The sequence below is a fragment of the Peromyscus leucopus genome, chromosome X (genome assembly GCF_004664715.2).
Source record: "Peromyscus leucopus breed LL Stock chromosome X, UCI_PerLeu_2.1, whole genome shotgun sequence".
Classification (NCBI taxonomy): Eukaryota; Metazoa; Chordata; class Mammalia; order Rodentia; family Cricetidae; genus Peromyscus; species Peromyscus leucopus.
This window is the reverse complement of record NC_051083.1, coordinates 66,522,461-66,542,402: the sequence shown is the minus strand read 5'-3', so window position 1 is coordinate 66,542,402 and position 19,942 is coordinate 66,522,461. Positions and strand designations below refer to the sequence as shown.

At 36.2% G+C, this 19,942-nt stretch overlaps 1 protein-coding gene across 8 annotated transcripts in view; it reads right to left on the bottom strand.

Moving 5' to 3' along the window:
- Positions 1 to 10,817: 10,817 nt before the first annotated feature.
- Positions 10,818 to 19,942, bottom strand: part of Gpr174 (G protein-coupled receptor 174) — a 32,723-nt gene continuing 23,598 nt past the window's right edge. For 6 of the 8 annotated variants that reach the window (XM_037199019.1, XM_037199016.1, XM_037199013.1 and 3 more), the window contains one exon: positions 10,818 to 13,514. In XM_037199019.1, coding sequence (XP_037054914.1) covers positions 11,944 to 12,951 — 1,008 coding nt within the window. In that variant the 5' untranslated portion in view covers positions 12,952 to 13,514 and the 3' untranslated portion in view covers positions 10,818 to 11,943. Of the gene's footprint in view, positions 13,515 to 13,642; positions 13,829 to 19,942 lie in introns of all 8 variants that reach the window. The other 2 variants (XM_037199017.1, XM_037199018.1) reach the window with 1 other exon arrangement.

Genomic DNA, 19,942 nt, shown 5'->3' with positions numbered 1-19,942 from the left:
CCAACATAAGCGGTCATCAATGTTTTTCATCATAGCCATTCTGACAGGTGTAAGACGGTATCTCAGAGTCATTTTGATTTGTATTTCCCTCATGACTAAGGATGTTGAGCAATTACTTAGATGTCTTTTGGCCATCTGAGATTATTCTGTTGAGAATTTTCTTTTAGCTCTGTAGCCCATTTTTTAATTGGGCTGTTTGGTATTTTAATGTCTAATTTCTTGAATTCTTTATATATTTTGGAGATCAGCTCTCTGTCAGATGTGGCATTGGTGAAGATGTCTTCCCATTCTGTAGGCTGTTGCTTTGTCTTATTGACAGTGTCCTTTGCCCTACAAAAGCTTCTCAGTTTCAGGAGGTCCCATTTATTAATTGTTGCTCTCAGTGACTGTGCTACTAGTGTTACATTTAGGAAGTTGACCAACAACTTTTAAGAAGCTTTTCAATACCTGGGCCTGAAATTTTGTTTAGTGACCATGGCTTCTAAGAGCAGCATTATACAGTAAAGCAAGATATTTCCCTCTAACTGTAATTTATTACTATTTTGTAACTTATATTTTTAAAATTGAATTACAAAATAGAATGTCTCCAGATGAATTTTGCATACACTCATTTTTTTGTTTTACTCTCCTCAATCCCTCCATTCCCATTATCCCTCTCTATTTTCATATCACTTGCATGCTATTAACTTTTTCATATCATTTGCATCCTATTATCTTCTCCAATGCACCATTTCTAGTTTCCTAGCTTCTACATATCATTCAAGTTAAACACAAATATCAATGTTTGAAGCCAGGATCCACATATAAGATGGACCATGTGGCATTTGTCTTTCTGGGTCTGTACTGCCACACTCAGTTTAATTTTTCATAGTTTGACCCATTTACATTTAAATTTCATAAGTTCATGTAGCAAGTGATCGAAGTCCTGAGTGAATGTGTATTGTTTGACATGGGCATGATCATGTCGAGGATCCAATGTGTCAGTCCCATGGGAGTGTCAAAAACTTCCACAGATGAAGTTAAGAGGAATAAAGCCTTCCTTTGGTCTGAGTGTCAGTGTTGACAGTGTGTGTAGAAAATGTCCACCATAGCTTTTCCCCACTCCTTAGATGTTTACGGACTGAAAACTGCTTCCCTACAGAGAATCCTCCCACTGAGATTAGCTAAACCTGCCTCATTGTTCAGGTATGCAATAACCTCATCCCCCATTAAACTGTATAGAATAAACACACTACACTGCTGGGGTACTGTCGTTTCTCCACCCGAGAGCCTAGATCACCCGATCTTAGCTTTTCTGTACATATGTCTACGTATTCACCCTTTCTTGGTCCCCTTACCACTGCAGCTGGTCAATCTCTAGAGTCATACAGGATGTGACAATTTCATTTTTCCTTTGCAGCTGAGTAAAATTCCATTGCATATATTACCACATTATTCTTATCCATTCTTCTGTTGATGGACATACAGACTCATGGCATTTTCTGGCTATTGTGAGTAGATCATGAATGAACATGATGGATAAGTATCTCTATAGTAGGATTTAGAGTCTATAGATATTTGTCAAGGGGGGGTGTAGTTTGGTGTTGTGGTAGTTCTGTTTCTTGCTTTTTGAGAAACCTTCATACTTATTTCTTTAGTGGCTGCACAAAGTTTATAAGCCTACCAACACTGAACAAGGGATTCTCTTTCCCCACATCCTTTCTAGTGTTTTTGGTATAATTTGATTTCTTGATGATAGTCATTCTAATTCTTTTATGTACAATATGATATTTTCAATCTGTGCTTAAAGCTCCTTGGAAAAATTATTTTTGACATGCATATTTTGCTTGGAGTGCTGTAATAATTTGAAAGAGCTGATATTTAGTCATGAATAGCATCACTATTCCACTTGAAACTAGTAAATGGAAAAATCTCTAAAACTTGTTGAACATAGAACATTCTTGATGTAGTAGGCAGTGCATCAGTCTCATAAAACCTATTGAACAGCAGCTCCTAAATATCAATCTATGCAAAAAACACTAATGAAAATGAAAAGAATGCAATTCATATGGTATATTTTTCTTCAAATCTAAATAATTACATTTAGGTTCTTGCTTAAAAGAAAGTATGGAGCTTAAAACACAATATTTTGTGATTATAATTTATTTACATCATTTTCCCTTTCCTTTCTTCACTCCAAACCCTCCTATCTATCCCTCCCCACCCTCCTTCAGATTCATGACCCCTTTTCACTAATTGTTATTACACACATATATGTATATGTATATGTATATGTATATGTATATGTATATGTATATGTATATGATGTATATGTATATACATATGTATTCCCAAATCTAACCTGTTTAGTCAGTATAATGTTACTTGCACGTATATTTTAAGGACTGACCATTTGATACTGGATGACAAATTGGTGTGCTCTTCCCTGGAGAAGACCATCTCTCCTGCTTCCAGCTATACTCAGTTGACTATAGTTCTTTGTGTAGGGTTGAGGTCTTGCAAGGATTTCTCTGTTTAGAGAAGTGAGGAGGCCAGTGAGGCAAGTAGGCCAGCTTCCTATATTCCCCCTCCCTCCTCTCTTCTATATTCAGGATCACAGTCTCAGTTCCAGTTCTCTGTAGTAGACCACCTGCTGTGACTTCTCCAACTATCTGCACCCATTACTAAAGGACTAAGAAGATCCTGGTGGAACACCCTGCTTTCATCCCTTCTGCAAACCCCTTCAGTACCCCAATTCTAGCTCTTCCCTATTCTTAAGAGTCAGTTCCCAATACTTAGAAACACATTTTTACCAGAACCCCCAATGGCCATACCTAGCAGGATACTAGAAGAATTTCCTATCATGCAACACATATGATACCCTCCCAAGAACCAGAATGGGCAACAGAAACCAAGGAGCAAAACACCCCACCCAAAAGAGATAAGATATCAGCCGCCAAAATTACAATCTTCCTAAACCCAAGTGCTTAGATGCCAGCATAAAAACATAAACAATAACAACCAGAACGATGTCTCTACTAGAGCCCAGAAACCCTATTACAGTAGGCCCTGAGTATTGCAACAGAGATGAAGCACAAGAAAAAGACCTGAAAATAGCCTTTATGAATATGATAAAGGTCCTTAAGGAGGAAATTAATAAATTCCCTAAAGAAATCCATAAAACACAAACAAACAGTGGAAGGAAATGAATAAAACAGTGCAAGACCTGAAAGTAAAAATAGAATCAATAAAGAAAACAGAAACTGGGAGAAATCTGAAAATGAAAAAAAAAATTAGGAATTCAGAGGCAAGCCCCACTAACAGAATATAGGAAATAGAAGAAAGACTCTCAGGCATTGAAGATGTGATAGAAGAAATAGATACCTCAGTCAAAGAAAATATTAAATCTAAAAAAAAAAAAATCCTGGACAAAACAGGTAGGAAATCTGAGACATTATGAAAAGACCAAATCTAATAATATAAATAGAGGAAGGACACAAATCCTAGGTCAAAGACACAGAAAATATTTTCAACAAAATTATAGAAGAAAACTCCCTAACCTAAAGAAAGAGATGCCTATCAAGGTATATGACACATAGAAAACATCCAGTAGAATGTACCCTCAGAACAAAACATACAGAACAAAGAAAGAATATTAAAAACTGCAGGGGAAAAAGACCAAGTAACATATAAGAACAAACATATTAGAAGAACACATGATTTATCAATGGATACTAGACGGATGTTCTACAGATTCTAAAGGACCACAGATGCCAGCCAAGACTATTATACCCAGCAAGACTTTCAATCATAATACATGGAGAAAATAAGCATTCCATGATAAAACCAAATTTAGGCAACAAGTTAATATAGCTTAAATCACATGTTGATCCTCATACACTGGTAATGGGAGACGTCAATACCTCACTCTCACCAACAGACAGATCATCCAGACAAAAAACAAAACAAAGAAATGCTGGAACTAAATGATGTTATAAATCAAATGAACCTAATAGGTATTTACAGAATATTTTATCTGAACACAAAAGAATAAACCATCTTCTGAGCTCCTCATAGAACTTTCTCCAAAATTGACTACATGCTCAGAATGCAAAGCAAGTCTCAACAGGTACAAGATATTTGAAATGACACTGTGCATCCTATCTGCCCACCATGGATTAAAGCTGGATATCAGACCAACAGAAAGCTTACAAAGATATGGAAACTGAACAACTCACTACTGGATGAAAAAATGGATCAAGACAGAAATTAAGAAACAATTAAGGCTTTTCTATAATTGAATGAAAATGAATATACAACATATCCAAATGTATGGAACATAATGAAGGTCATTCTAAGAGACAAGTTCATGGCATTAAGTGCCTACATAAAAAAAAAATAGAGAGATCCCATAATAGTATCATTCCTGCACACTTGAAACATCTAGAATAAAAAGAAGAAATTACACTCCAAAAAGCAGTAGATGGCAAGAAATCATCAAACTCAGACCTGAAATCAATAAAACAACAAAAACAACACAAAGAATCAATGAAATAAAGAGGTTGTTCTTTGAGAAAATCAATAAGATTGACAAACCCTTATCTAAAATAAATAAAAGGCAGAGAGAATATTTAAATTTAAAGTCAAAATTAAGAGAAGGTTAAAACAGTAGACACCAAGAATATCTAGAAAATCAAAGCCTGTACTCCACTGAATTGGAAAATCTTTTTAAAACTTACTTTTTATTTGTTCTTTTTATCTTTCACATCATGCATCTCCATCCCATCCCTTCATATCTGTCCTCTGCCCTTGCAACCTTTCCCTCAAAGAAAATAAAATGAAGTTTGAAAGAAAAAAAAAGAAGAAAAAGGAAAAATCAATCTAGTTATGGAAGCTGCAGTGTGATACAATGAGTCACAGAAATAAAAACCCTTTTATCTACATAGCTTTACTTGCAAATGTTCATTACAGAGACATTGGTCTGATTTGAGGCCTCTGGTTTCTGCTACACTATCATGCTGGGCCCTCACTGGGACTCCTCTTGGATATCCTGTTGTTGCTCTGTGTCATGGAGATCCTGCAGCTTTGGATCTGTAGGACTAGCCCCTTTATGTGCTTCAGTAGATCATAGATGGGGTAGATGTTGGCGTGGGCCAACTCATAACTCTAGTTCTGAGCCTAGGTAGTTGTAAGGTCAGCCTTCCAGCTCTCCCTTGTCCTTATCGCCAGATTGAGCTCTCAGGCATTGCCCTGGCTAGTTCACCCCTTGCAGTAATGAGTAAACTTTATGACATTGAAGAAAAACCTGAAGAAGATACTAGAAGATGGAAAGATCTCCTGTTCTCATGGATTTACTATAGTAGGTTTACTATAGTAAAAATGGTCATCCCCCTAAAAGCAATCTACAGATTCAATTCATTCTCCATCAAAATTCCAACATATTTCTACACATGTTTTGAAGGGACAATTTTCAGCTTCATATGGAAACACAAAAATCCCACAATAGCTAACCCAATACCATATAATAAAACAAGTGCTGGAGGTATCATCAGCCCCAATTTTAAGTCATACTACATAGCTAAGTAATAAAAACAACATGATATTGACATTAAAACAGACAAATTGATCAATAGAACCAAATCGACGACCCAGACATAAATTCACACAACTACAGACACCTGATTTTTTTTTATAAACAAGCCAGAAATACACACTGGAAAAAAGACAGCATCTTCAACAAATGGTGTTGGTCAAACTACACAGCTAAATACAGAAGAATTCATATCGATCCATACTGATCACCCTGTATGAAACTCAACTCCAAATGGATCAAAGACCTCAACATAAAACCAGATACACTGAGTCTTATAGAAGAGAAAGTAGGGAATTAGCCTTGAACTCATTAGCATAGCAAAAGACTTTCTGAACAGAACACAATTAGCATAGGCACAACAACTAATAAATGGAGCCTTTTCAAACTGAAAAGCTTCTGTAAGTCAAAGGACAATATCATTTGGACAATGTGGCAGCCTACAAAATCAAAAAGATTTCTACCAACTCCACACCTAACAAAAGGCTAAAATCCGATTATGGCTCCTTGACTCATAATGTCATGTCAGAGCTTTTGCTTTTTATTTTAAAAACTGGTTTTTTATCATATAACACATACATAATATTTATTACATAATATAGAATATTTATTTTATATATATATATATATTAGTCTTTTCTGTTCCTTTTCCCCTGTCTCTTACAATCCAACATCCCTAATAGATTTCTTTTCACTTTTATTTCCTTTTTTCTCTAAATCCCACATAGGATAGAACATGCAGTGTTTTATGAGTGTACCTCCTTTACTTAGCATGATTATTTCTAATTCCAATCATTTTCTTGCACATGATGTAGAAATTTTATTTGTAATTGAATACAAATCAATTGTGTACATATGTTACATTTTCTTTATTTTTTATCCTTTGATGGGGACAAAGATTGATTCCCTTTCTAGAACACTGTGCTTTAAAAACTGAGATAAGAGAAAGGACTGTTGAGGTACAGTCTCGGCAGAGAGAAAAGATAAATGTACAGAACTACCTTTTGTGGAAAAACAATATCTGGTATGACTCAGGCTAGAGAAACATCCAAAAAATATTGATGCCATAAGACAAAAGTCTGAATTCCCACCATACTGATTAAAACTTTTATATAAACAAGCTGTATTTTTTTTTGTATGTGTGTAGTTCAGGTCATGGAATTATTAACACTATCTGAACCACAGATAATTCTTCTTTATCAGAATAGAATATGAGGAATAAAATAGGTCATAAAGTTTACATAACTATGCCACAGGTTTCAGAAAAAATGCAGGTTGTATATCTACATAAGTAAATTCTAACATTCATTTTTCCTTAAAATGTAGAAATACAGTCTGCCAAAACTAGTATTTTTACATTCACTGACTCTCACAGTATTGGACTCCTTCACATGATGGCTATAGTTTGTTATTATAATATGTTTGGAACCAAGAATACATGAACTGGGTTCAGCAATAGTCTCCATCACACTTCTGCAGTAGAGAGAAGATCCACATCAATGAAGTAGAAACAGGTTAATACATTGGAATTGGTTTGGATTCCTCAAAACGGAATTTTACTTGCTGGAATCTAGTGTTTGGTATCCTTACTGAAATATCTAAAATTAGTTTCTATTCATTATCTTTTGCAATACATCAGATAGTTCATTTAATTATTATTATTATTATTTATTTGAGTGTTGTCAAATGGAATTTAGTAACTTCTGAAATGTAAACAAAATCTGGGGAAGAAAAATCAGTGCCATGGATATGTCATGTGTGGATATTCTATGAAGCTGAATAGTAGGAGTTCATTATATCCATTCTCCTTCAACATGTTTGAACTTCTCCATAGCAGAATGGCAAAATGAAGTAGACAGTAGTGTGATTCTGGTTATTTTGTCTAGTATTATATCTTTTACATTATTCAAAGGCAGAATGGGGGAGTTTACAGTAAAACCACTTTATGTTCACACTCCCTAAATTCACAACATGGACAAAAATTTTTCAAACTTTTACTTTTGCTCCTCTTACTTGATTTATTTTCAATACTATTGGTATTCTTATAAATTTTGTATATGCAACATTGCAAAGGTCTTAAAACTTATACCATATCATTTTGTTCCCAAATCAAACTGAAAAGACTCTTAGAAAAACAAAAAGCCATTGAGATTGGATGACCAAGCCTAAAGACAGGTCCTCCTATGGAAATGTTATTCAGTTGTTCTTTGAATGTGCACAAGAAGGTAAGTACAGAACTTAAATGTGGGCTGTGCTTATAGATGGGTCAGATGTTAAGAGTGAGAAGAAATTAATATAGTCAACAATAAGGAAGTATGTGGTCTTGGCAAAATTAAATAATAGTTAAAGCTAAAGAGGTTCTGTTGAGGAAACGGTCTGTGAAGTTCAAGGAAGTTTGCCCATATTGTCTCCTTCCCCCTCCACACAGACCACATCCTTTAAAAACTGAGAAAATATGTAAGCTTAAACAGCTACATTTTCTTACAAATCTGTCTCTCACTTTCTTCCTCCTACCATTACTCTAGCAGAATATGGTTTTGAAGGTGATGAAGTTACTTCTTATATGGTTTCACAGGGCCACAGGAAAGTTTTCTAAGTGGTTTGAGGGTACTTGAAGCATGAGGCAGTTCATGTATTTATAGTTCTATTATTTTCTTTAGATCTACCAAAGTGTCAGATGTCTCACTTAAAAAAAAAAAACACCCTTATACCGTATCCTAAGAATGCCTTTCTGCAACAGCTAAAATGTGTATGTAATTCATAACAATTAATTCAGTTATTACTGAAGGTACTTAGGCTTCACAAATAGCCTAGGACTTTACACACAATGAGGAGTAAATTGCTAAAGTAGACAAAACAAAGTTAGACTTAGTGGAGGCCTGAGGTAGGATAACACAGAGGGAATGACTCATCTTGATGTCTGAGAATGGAATCCACCACTCCAGTAGGTTAAAAAAAAGAATAGACCCCAAGGAACATAAGTCCATGTATGCGACCCCACTATCAGTCCTCAAGTCTATCAGTTTGCTGAAAGAAATGTTCACACAAGACATCCAGAGTCAGAACATTTCTATTTAATTACAGAGACAATCTTTATTATTAAAATTCATGTGATAAATAAGAGTTATAAATAAACTCCAGATATAACATTTCACAGTATCTTCGAAGGTAACCCAAAAGGTGGCATAAAAATTAAGTTGTATGGAGTTCTACTGATGAATCTTTACAGAGCATGGTTGTTTGCAGGGCAAATAGCTCCTCTCCATGAACCACCAGTTAATAGGATTTGGTGTTTCATTGCATGACAATGAAAATACACAACAGATAAACCATGTCATTAAAATAATATAAGCAATAAAAATAAAGACAATATCAATAGCATGCAAAACACTCTAGATTCAAATTTTATTCAAATAATTCGCTTAATTTTGAGACTAAATTTTAAAATCTTTATAAAAGAAATATGAAATGATTTATCTTTAAGTATACACTATCACAATTAAGACTCTCTTTGTATTCGGTCATATAAAACTCAAGATGATAAATAAGAGAACCACGGAAGAGACTTTTCCAGGAGAGTGGAACATCAGAAAAGAGGTAACTGCTTGGTAGTACCTGAAATACTATTTCTTATTTCTCTCCTACATTAGATTTTTCCTCTGAAAACTAAGTCTTGTGTTAGAACAGAGAGAGGGAAAATAAATTTTGAGCAAAAACCTGGGAAATTTGTATCTATATTCATGGAGATATTTCTTGGAATTTAGCATCCTCACAGTGGGAAGCAAAGTAGACTGTTATTTGTACTGCATTATCTTAAAGGACTGCTCTAAGACTCTTTCCATTGTCTTCCCTTCCAGCTCATCTCTCTGTGCCTGCAATCTCTCCATTGCATGTCACCACTCCATGTTAATGCCTATTACTGTGGTATGAACTTCAGATATTTCTTGGTAAATTAATATGAACTTAACATTAATAATTAGCACCTTATTGTGGATAAGTTGATCAGAAGGGGTGGGGGATAGAGCAAAATCCAAATATTGATGAGGAAGATGAAGAATCAGGAAAACCAGATGCTGAATACAAACCTGGATGGGCATGTCTGGGTAGATAAATAGGATAAAATCATTACACACTTGTCTTTTACCTAAATGATGTAAAAGGACTGCCCAACAAATGAGCTGTACCCTCAACCACTCCAAGATTATCAATAATATCCTAGAAATATTTCCTCTCCCTTAAAAAATAGTATGAATATAGTGAAATCAATGTTAGAGAAAGTTCAAACAGTGATCTCCCAAAGTGACTTTAAGAAGTGTAATCCATGCTACAAAAAAAAAGTAAGCGTAGACATTATAAAAGTGAGTTCTATTTCAAGCACCCACATTTGTTTCGTAGTTCCACAAATGATTACAACATAAAATTATACTCAAACAGAAGTCACTTTAAAACAAACAGACCAAACACATTTATAGTTCCTTTTGAAAATAAAATTCAACACTTATTTAATACATCAAAACACATGTACATTACAAGGAATAACTAGGAAATACATAAATATACTGTTGCTAGCAGCACAAAGTCATTTTTCTATTCCATTGTTATTTTCATAAAAATGTACAAGCATAATCAATACTTGCTCAGAAAAAAAAACTTTAGAAATTTTCTGGTAGCATTAGGAGTTAGAATTCATGTTGATTGAACCAGTTTCTCTCCCCGCCCCAACATATAACTAACTATATGCCTAAAACTATTTTTTTGGATATAAAAATTTTCCTTGCTTGGTTTCCACATTTTTTCCAATGTAAAGAAGAGTGTGTTATCTTTCCATTCTCTTATTCAAACATTTTAAAAAGTAATCTTATTTGTAATGTATAGCATGATTCAGACTATCCCAGTACTTACAGCCACATACCCCAGTTTTTCCTGCTCAATAGTACCAAGTAGGTAGTAGGCAAAGCTTTTGTAAGGAGTGCCTAAGGCTGCTGGAATGATCTCCACTTTTTTCAAAAGGTGAAAGAATTGCTTTTTAACAGTTTCTGAGAGGTAATTTGTGTAGGCTTTATAATCGTAAAACTTAACTGAAAAAAAATGCAGCTGGGCGGTGGTGGCACACGTCTTTAATCCCAGCACTCGGGAGGCAGAGCCAGGCGGATCTTTGTGAGTTCGAGGCCAGCCTGGGCTACCAAGTGAGTTCCAGGAAAGGCGCAAAGCTACACAGAGAAACCCTGTCTCGAAAAACTAAAAAAAAAAAAAAAAAAAAAAAAAAAAAAAAAAAAAAAAAAAAAAAAAAAAAATGCAGACTTGAAAGCCCACATGACCAGTGTCTTCAAGCCCTACTCTGGCTTGTGTAGATGCATTGACAGGAACCACTTAGCTTGGGGAATGAAGGACAATAGTTGCTTCATCTTTTCACACCGGCCCAAGCTTCGTGAATAATTGGTGCAGTTTCTTCCATAAGCTCAGTAAGTGCAGTAACCTATTAGACTTCTTTAATTGTAAAACATGAGGGAAAAATCCCTCTCCTAGGCAGGTTCATACATTTCTGAAGTTGTTCTTCGGAACTAGTTTAAGAGAGCTAGAACTGTGATTGTCACCTGCTTCCTTTCCCTTAAGCCTAGAGGCCATCGGAGTCATATTGGGTTGACTCTAGAAAACTACCTGCCCTGGGAATATTCAATGTAGCATTTTATACAATCACAGAAAATTATTGTGTGTCATGAATGTTTTGTTGTTCTTAGTTTAAATATACCAAAGCCTGATTTCATAATTTCATTCATTCATTCATTAGATGTCACAGTATTTCATATTGACACTAACCAAAGAAGCCAAGCATAGGAGTTTTCAAATCATGGAATGGAATCATACCTTGGAGATAAAAATTATTTTATTTTTGTAATGTTATGTGTACATAAAGTATTGTCCCTCCCACTTTAAACAACCAAATGTTGTTGGAATGCAAATTGTGATCACTACTACAAATAGACAATTGCATTCCCTCTGATGAATTCATCATCTGAGGTAAGAAAACTCAGTACTTAAGGTGAGTTTGAGCTAGTAATCTCTTTGTGACTTAGGTTCACAGATAAAGCTGATGACCCTAGCTGAGAGCATATGTGCGTAGAGTGTCATTAAAATTTTATCACTCAAGTCTTAAAGACTTGCTCATACATTACTGAATAGACATGTCACCAGCAATGATAATGAAACATGATGTTCTAAATAGGTCCTGCCATAAATATGTGCATTCCCCATTTAAGTAATATAGAACACATTTAAAAGTTGTGACTGATTTTGTGAGTACTATCTTGTTGATGGAATATTGCAAACATGTTCTGGTACTTTCATTCTAGGCCATGTTTAGTTTGGGGTTTTATTTAGCATAGTTCAGTTGCCATTGTAGAAGTGGTATTGTTACTCACAATTTTGTACGATTTTGTATGGAGTTGGATGCTATCAGGCAAATCTTGTCTTGAAAGACGTCTTCTGAACTCATTGGTGGTGAAATAATATATGATTGGGTCAAGGCAGGAATTCAGACTTGCCAGACACAGGGCCACAGAATGAAATATTAGAATCACTCTTCTGGCTAGGCAGCTCTTAATTTCATTGGACTTAACTAGGAAATCTAAAGGAAAGCTGAAGTGATATGGTGCAAAGCAAATTAGAAATACCCCTGCACAGGTCAGAATCATCTTCAAGGCTTTCTTTTTCTCTCCAAGATGTTGAGAGATGGGGTATTTATTTTGTAATGATAAAGCTGTTTTCCAGGTACAGTATAGGACAATCATAAGAGGAGTAACAAACCCAACCAACTCTCCAATAGTTATCATTGCAACAGATTGAGCCAGATTGACATTCCTGGTAGGAAGATCCACAAAGCATTTTGTTCTGTTGCCTGGGGTATCATCATTGGTTCTGAGGAGAGGAAAGAGTAGGCAGGCAAGGCAGATGATCAGCCAGCCAACAATGCTGATATACAAGTCATATTTCTGTTTGCAGTCATTGAAACGAAAGGGGTACATGAGAAACCAAAATCTTCGTACGCTGATGCAGACTAAGAAGTAGATGCTTGCATACATGTTAACATATTTGAGATAGAAACAAAACATGCAGAGGCCAGGACCAAACGGCCAGTCATGGTTCAAGTAGTAAAAGATCCTCAGTGGCAGAGAAAGAATTTGCAATAAGTCAGCAATGGCCAAATTTATCATAAATACCACAGCCCTTTTGGTTTCTTTCATATAGCCATAAAATACCCACAAGGCTAATATGTTTCCTATGAGACCTGGCACAAGAATAACAGTGTATGTCACTGCATAAATGAAGTACCGAAAATCTGTATTGTCTCCATCAGTCTTGTTACATGTATAATTATCAATCATGATTATTTCTAGAGAAATGGTCTTTGCCTAATGGTCATTCAAAAATCTAAATCCAGAAGTAACTGCTGCATTTTTTTCACAAGATGGCTGATCATGGGTAAGAGGGACAGATATAAAACAACCTTTTGCCACAATTGTTAGCCTCTGTATATTATTTGGGAACTTTAAAAAAAAATGGTTGTAGGTTTGCCTTCGACTTGTCTACAATATCTACAGAAAGCTAGTGTGCAAGCACACATGAAACATGGTTAAATTTTTCTACTCTTGTTTATTTTGTAGTAAGGCCTTCTGGAACATCATGGCAGTTGGATATCTCCCATTTGGTTCAGAACTATGTCATATGTCAGCTTCTCAATTTCCCATGTGATGATCATCACTTTACAGATGTTTGGAAGTATATTTCGTGGATTCTTTTTGGCACAGTTCACACAGAAGAAAGGTTTGCGTCAGTGCACAGTGGTTCTGCTGCTATTCCAGGATGATTAACTTCGGTGGGTCTTTTTTTCTGAGACCTTTTCAGTTCTATATTGAAATTGAACAAGTGAGAGGAAAAAAAGACAAACCTGCAAGTAAAAGAAAATAATCCCATTATACATGGCACTTTTAAATGAGAAAACCACTGCATTTGATGGTCATGTTGTATCCAGAAGACAATGTTTCACAAAAGTCCTCCCCATACTCTAGCTCTTACATTCTTCAGTCTCTTTTTCAAAGATATTCGCTGAGCCTCACTGTGTTGCTGATATAGATATCTTACTTAGTGCTGAGAAGTCACAGTCAATTATTCTTAGCATTTTGGTCAGTTATGGGGCTCTGCATTAACTGCTTCCCATTGCAAAAAGAAGCTTTTCTGATCAAGGTTGAAAGCAGCACAGATCTGTGGGTATAAACAAATATTTAGAAGGCATTTTTGATAACATGGTCATTAAGCAAAACAAAAGGGTAAATTCCCTTTTAGAACTGATGGCCTTCCTAGCCAGTGGCTTTTGGAAAGGTTTATAGTGCCAGTCATGAATATCCTCCCATGAACAGGCCTCAAACCTAATCAGAATGAAGTTGTTTATCTCCCTAACATGTGTGCCACTATTGTACCAGTGGGCACATCTTTTTTCCTCAGGTTAGTAGAACAGCATAGAGTGTCCAGTACTGAAGAAGCCCATTGATGTCTTTTCCTTTAGAGGCCTACATAATATCACCTGACACAATGAAAGCTGGCTATCCAGGAACACTCCTCCCTTGCTGTGGGAGTGCAAACTTGTATAGTCACTATGGAAATCAATATTGTGGTTCCTCAGAAAATTTGGAATCAATCTATCTAAGACCCAGCCATACCACTCCTGGGCATATACCCAAAGGATGCTCCACCCTACCACAAGGATACTTGCCCAGCTATGTTCATAGCAGGTTTATTCATAATAGCCAGAAACTGGAAACAACCTCGGAGGTCCCTCAACTGAAGAATGGATTTAAAAAATGTGGTACATTTACACTCAGGTGTTTAAAAAATGCATTATAAAAATTTCAGGTCAGTGGATCAAAGTAAAAAAATCACCTTGAGTAAGTTAATCCAGCCCCAGAAAGACAAATACATACATACTTATAAGTAGATATTAGCTGTAAAGTAAAGGATAACTGTGCTGTAATCCAAAGACTCAGAGAGGCTAAGTAACAAGGAGGGCTCAAGAGTCAAGCACATGGATCACTCTGGGAAGGGGAAATAGAATAGATTTTGCAAGTGGACTGGGGTGGGTGGGAATGGGAACCAGAGGAGCAGGGGGAGAGGCATGGAGGAAGAGAATACTGGGAGAGACAACTGAAATGGAGGCAGCACTAGGGGGTGATTTGGAAACCCCCTGAAATCTTTGAGAGTGACCCCAGTGAAGACTCCTAGTAATGAAGGATATGAAGCCTGAACCAGTCATCTTCCATAACCAAGCAAGGCTTCCAGCAGTGGGACTGGGACATCAACCCAGCTACAAAGCCTTCAACCTAAATGTGCTGGAGTAAAGGTGGTGCAGAACTTGTGGGAGTGGCCAACCAATGACTGGTACACCTTGAGGCCCATGCCATGAGAAGGAACCCATGCCTGAAATATCTGGATGGCCAGGAACCAGGGGCTGGTTAGCCCAGACAGCTAGGATAGAGCCAAACATAACTGGAGGGAAAATACAATGAAATGATTCCTAATGATATTCTGCTATACTCATAGGCTCTGTGCCTAGCCCAATAATCATCAGAGATGCTTCCTCCTGCAGCTGATAGGAGAAGATACAGAGACTTACAGCCAATCACTAGGCAGAGCAGGGGAACCCTGTAAAAGAGGAGGGAGGAAGGAGTATAGGAGCCAGAGGGCTCGAGGACACCATGAGAACACAACCTACAAAATCAACTAAGCAGCACTCATAGGAGCTCACAGAGACTGAACTGACAGTCATAGACCCTATATGGGTCTGAGATAGGTCCTCTACATATGTGATAAGGTTGTGTAACTTGGTGTTCTTGTGGGATTCCTAACAGTGGGAGCAGGGGGTGTCTCTGACTCTTTTGTCTGCTCTTAGGACCCTTTTCCTCCTACTGGGCTGCCTAATTTAGCCTTCATATGAAGGTTTGTGCTTAGTCTTATTGTAACTTATTATGCCATGTTCATTTGATATCCCTGGGAAGCCTGCTCTTTTTGTGAAGGGAAACAGAGGAATAGTGGGAATGGGGTAGAGGGGAGGTGAGGGGAGTATGGGGGAAGAGTGGAGGGAGAGAAAACTGTGGTTGGGATGTAATGTATGAGAGAAGAATAAAAGAAAAAATAATTCCTCTATGTCTTACAACCAAAGTATGTGGTATGTTCAGCAATAGGATCCTGCAATCTAATTCTGCTGGGCCACTAAGAGCAATGGTAATAGCCTGAGTTGTTTTATTTGGGGTGAGGGGGGGGGGTTGGGGATGCCCTTACCAAGAACCCATATGGAGGGTATCCTCTATCTGGATTGAAATTTCTTTTTTGCACTCATGAAATTATGAGCAGCTGAGTTTACCTGCACAAGATTAACCCAATTAAATTTCCAGTATAAATTTAGGGGAGGAGCTCAGAAGGTTTTATCCCTAGATGAGGAATTATTGGCAGTTAATGGCTATTAAGAGGAGAGAGAATCATTTTTCTTTGGGGGTGTAGCCACTGATAGGTTGCTCATCCTCCAGTGGATGACCCCACACACATGCACACATGGGCAACTCTCAATGGACTCAGTGGGTTATTTTAAAAATCAGAAGACGATATAAATTTGGGAAGGAGACATATTGAAGAGATCTGGAGAAGGTGGGATGGAGTGGGATATGGATATAATCAAAATCTATTGTATATAGGTAAAATAAGAAAATAAAGTCTACGTATAAAATACATTATTTTTAATAGAAGTGAGTGAGGTTCTATAACAGTGGTTCTCAACCTGTAGGTTGTGACCTCTTTGGGGGGGTCAAGTGACCTTTTCACAGAGGTCACCTAAGATTACTGGAAAACACAGATATTTACATTATGATTCACGAGTAACAAAATTGCAGTTAAGACGTAGCAATGAAAATAATTTTATGGTTGGTGGTCACCACAACATGAGGAACAATATTAAAGGGTCTCAACACTAGGAAGGTTGAGAACCACTGTTCTACAAAGTGCAGAAAAATAAAGCTAGAAAAAAATGAAAAATAATTCAGCATTTTGTTACTAAAAATGTCTGAGCCAACAAATATGGAAGCCTCTTAGAAATTCAGAAGAATCTCAGCTCTTCCCTCAGGACCTGCAGAATCCAAATGTGCATTTTAACAACTACACTCAGTTGAATCTTCTGAAACTCTAATCTCCACCACTGTTTCATGAACTTAGCTAATCTTCAGACCCATGTGAGAAAGACTTTTTCTCTAAAATAACAAAAAATGAATACAGCTTTCCAGGTGTTTCCTCTAGAGATTTTGATTCAACATGTTTTAGGTAAGGCCAGAAATTTGTATTTTAGAAAGTTTTCCCATATGATTCTGATATAGTCAGCATTGTATTTGTCCTTGAAGCATCGTTTAGGGGCCAGTGATTTTATTCAAATCCTTCCCAGATGTTGTGAAAACAAGTGGGAAACCAGCCTCTCTTTAAATATTTCCATTTACATGGGACATTTAGTCACCTCTTAATTATCCAAGACAAGAGAGCAGAGCACCAGAACAGAGAATCAAATCCCCTAAAGGCTGACTCAGCTGGGCCCATGACCCTTCTTCTGAGGTAAACAAATTTAGTTTAGAGACTTGGATAGTTGCCTCAAGGCTGCTGAAATCTAGAAGGATTTAACTGACTTTAAAGATACGTGGGAAGAATAAAAATGAAAAGAGAATTATGAAACATCCTGGTTTGGATTATCAACTCCATGTGGTTTGAAGTGTGCATGATTCAGCCCTTGAAGGAATTATTGTTGCTATTTTGCCTGGTAAGTAAATTGCCTGGTAAGTAAAATATCACGTTTTGCCTAAAAATGTGGGTCTCACTTTATTTAAAAGGCATTTAGCTTGAAGATGTTAAATATTTGATATTACTCAAGTAAGGAAGATATAGAAACTTTGTATTATAACATTTATGTATTACTCTAAAGAATAGAATTGATAGTGAAAGAGGTGTTAACAAACAGTCCAGTTCTGAAAAGAGATGATATCTTTGAAATATATTCACATGTGGTGATTTTGAATCGGTGATAAAGAAATTTAGATGGCAGATAAGAAGTGTATGAAGAGATGTTAGCATTACTAATAACCAGGGAAGTGTAAATTATAAACCACCATGAAATATCACTCACAACATTAAGAATGCCTTTTATAACAATTCAAAAAAAAAAAAAAACAAGTCCTAGTGAAAATGTAGAGAAATTGATTTTTTTCTATCTTATTGGAGGGAATATAAACTGGTGCCATATTACAAAAAGTGGCTTATGGTTCCTAAAAAAATTTAAAATAGAACCATCACATGATTCAATATTCCTACTCTTTGTAGCTATCTAAAAGAAATCAGTATTTTGAAGAAATATCTTCACTCTCATATTGTAGAATATTAGTGTGTTATATTTAAGATTTGTTACGTTTGTCTGTGCTGTGGAATATTTAATGATATAAAGATGTGTTGCATTCTTTTATGTTGCGTTTGTTTAACTCTGTGAACCTGTGTTACTTTGCCTGTCTAAAACACCTGATGGTTTAATAAAGAGCTGAACGGCCAATAGCAAGTCAGGAGAAAAGATAGACATGGCTGGTAGCAGAGAGAATAAATAGGCGAAATCTGGGAGGAAAAGAAGAAAGAGTGAGAAAGAGGAGGAGACGATGATGCTAGGGGCCAGTCACCCAGCTACACAGCCAGCCATGGAGTAAGAGAGAAAGTAAGGTATACAGAAGAAAAGGTAAGAGCCCAGAGGCAAAAGGTAGACAGGATAATTTAAGATAAGGAAAGCTGGCTAGAAACAAGCCAAGCTAAGATCAGGCATTTATAATTAAAAATAAGCCTCTGTGTGTGATTTATTTGGGAGCTAGGTGGTGGGCCCCCAAAAAGAGCAAAAACAAACAACACTCTCATGTTCATTTTTAGCATCATCTCTTTCAGAGAATATACAGAATGAATGTATGTAGCCATCAACAATGAATATATAAAAAAAATCTGTGCATGTGCTCAATGATATTCAGTCTTTGAAAATAAGGAAATTCTGTCATTTGCAACAAAACTGCTTAGTCTGGAGGAAAAAAATGTGTTAAGTAAACTATGAAGTCAGGCACAGATGCGATAGTACATGAGCACATGTACACTAAAATGACAATAATCATGGTATTAAACTTGGAGAGACAGTATGAGAATTTACTGTGCTAATATAGGTAATACATTTAGTACATTGTGAGTATACAATAATTGCTCAATAAACATTATTTACATTAAGTGACTTTTCTTCAAGGGCATTCTTATTATCACCCCATTTTAAAATTTCCATATTTTACCCCAGTTTAGGTCTTTATTACTTATTTATTTCTTTGTCTGTTTTAATTCTGCTCCATTTTACAGAAGGCTTTCATTATTTTCGTTATTTTTTCTAGGTTAGCTCTTTATTATTATCTACAAATCAGAAGCTGTGTGGCATGGAAATCAATCTTTATAACAGTGCTATGTACTTTCACAAAGTTATTATATCCTGCTATTTTTCTAGCAGACTGAATACACAATTCTAGCAAAGTCATACTCTTCAGATCACCATTTTAGTTTTCACAGACAGCAGTGATATTGATGCTGCCTTAGCCTGCAGTGTCTCTTTGTCCACTAATTCTCTTTTTCTCCTTCCTTCCTTCCTTCCTTCCTTCCTTCCTTCCTTCCTTCCTTCCTTCCTCTTTCTTTTCTTTACTTTTCTTTTTTCTTTTCCTTTCTAATTTCTTTAAGTTTCCTGTTCTTCCTGAAACATTCTGTGGTTAAAAAAACACTATTATGCTAGCTGTCATCTTAACATCCTATTTGTGACTTTTTACAATAACTCAACTTCCTCTTCCTTTTGCTAATTATATGTGCATTATTTATGCTCTTGTCCTCCTTCCCATTATACCCAATTCCTACTAACCCAAAAACTCCTTGAAGTTGTGGGCTGGGTCTTGTGTCTTTCTGAGTCCTATAGGTTCTGAGATCCTGGCTTGGAATATTCATCAAATATTTACTGGACCAATATTTACTCGGCATCTACAGTTTGCCAGGTACCATACTTGGTACTGGGAATATAGACAGCATAAAAAGGTGTATGACCTCTCTCTTCTTGAACCTAAATTCCAGTGGAAAAGAATAAAACTCACCATAAAGTGTGTAAGAATGTGATTAGAGATAATGTAAGTATGTAAGAGAGAAACATGTAATAGAGAACTTACAATTACTAATTAACTAAACCAGAATAATACCTAACAACAAACTATAAACATTTGCCCTTATACCAACAAATAAATGCAGTTC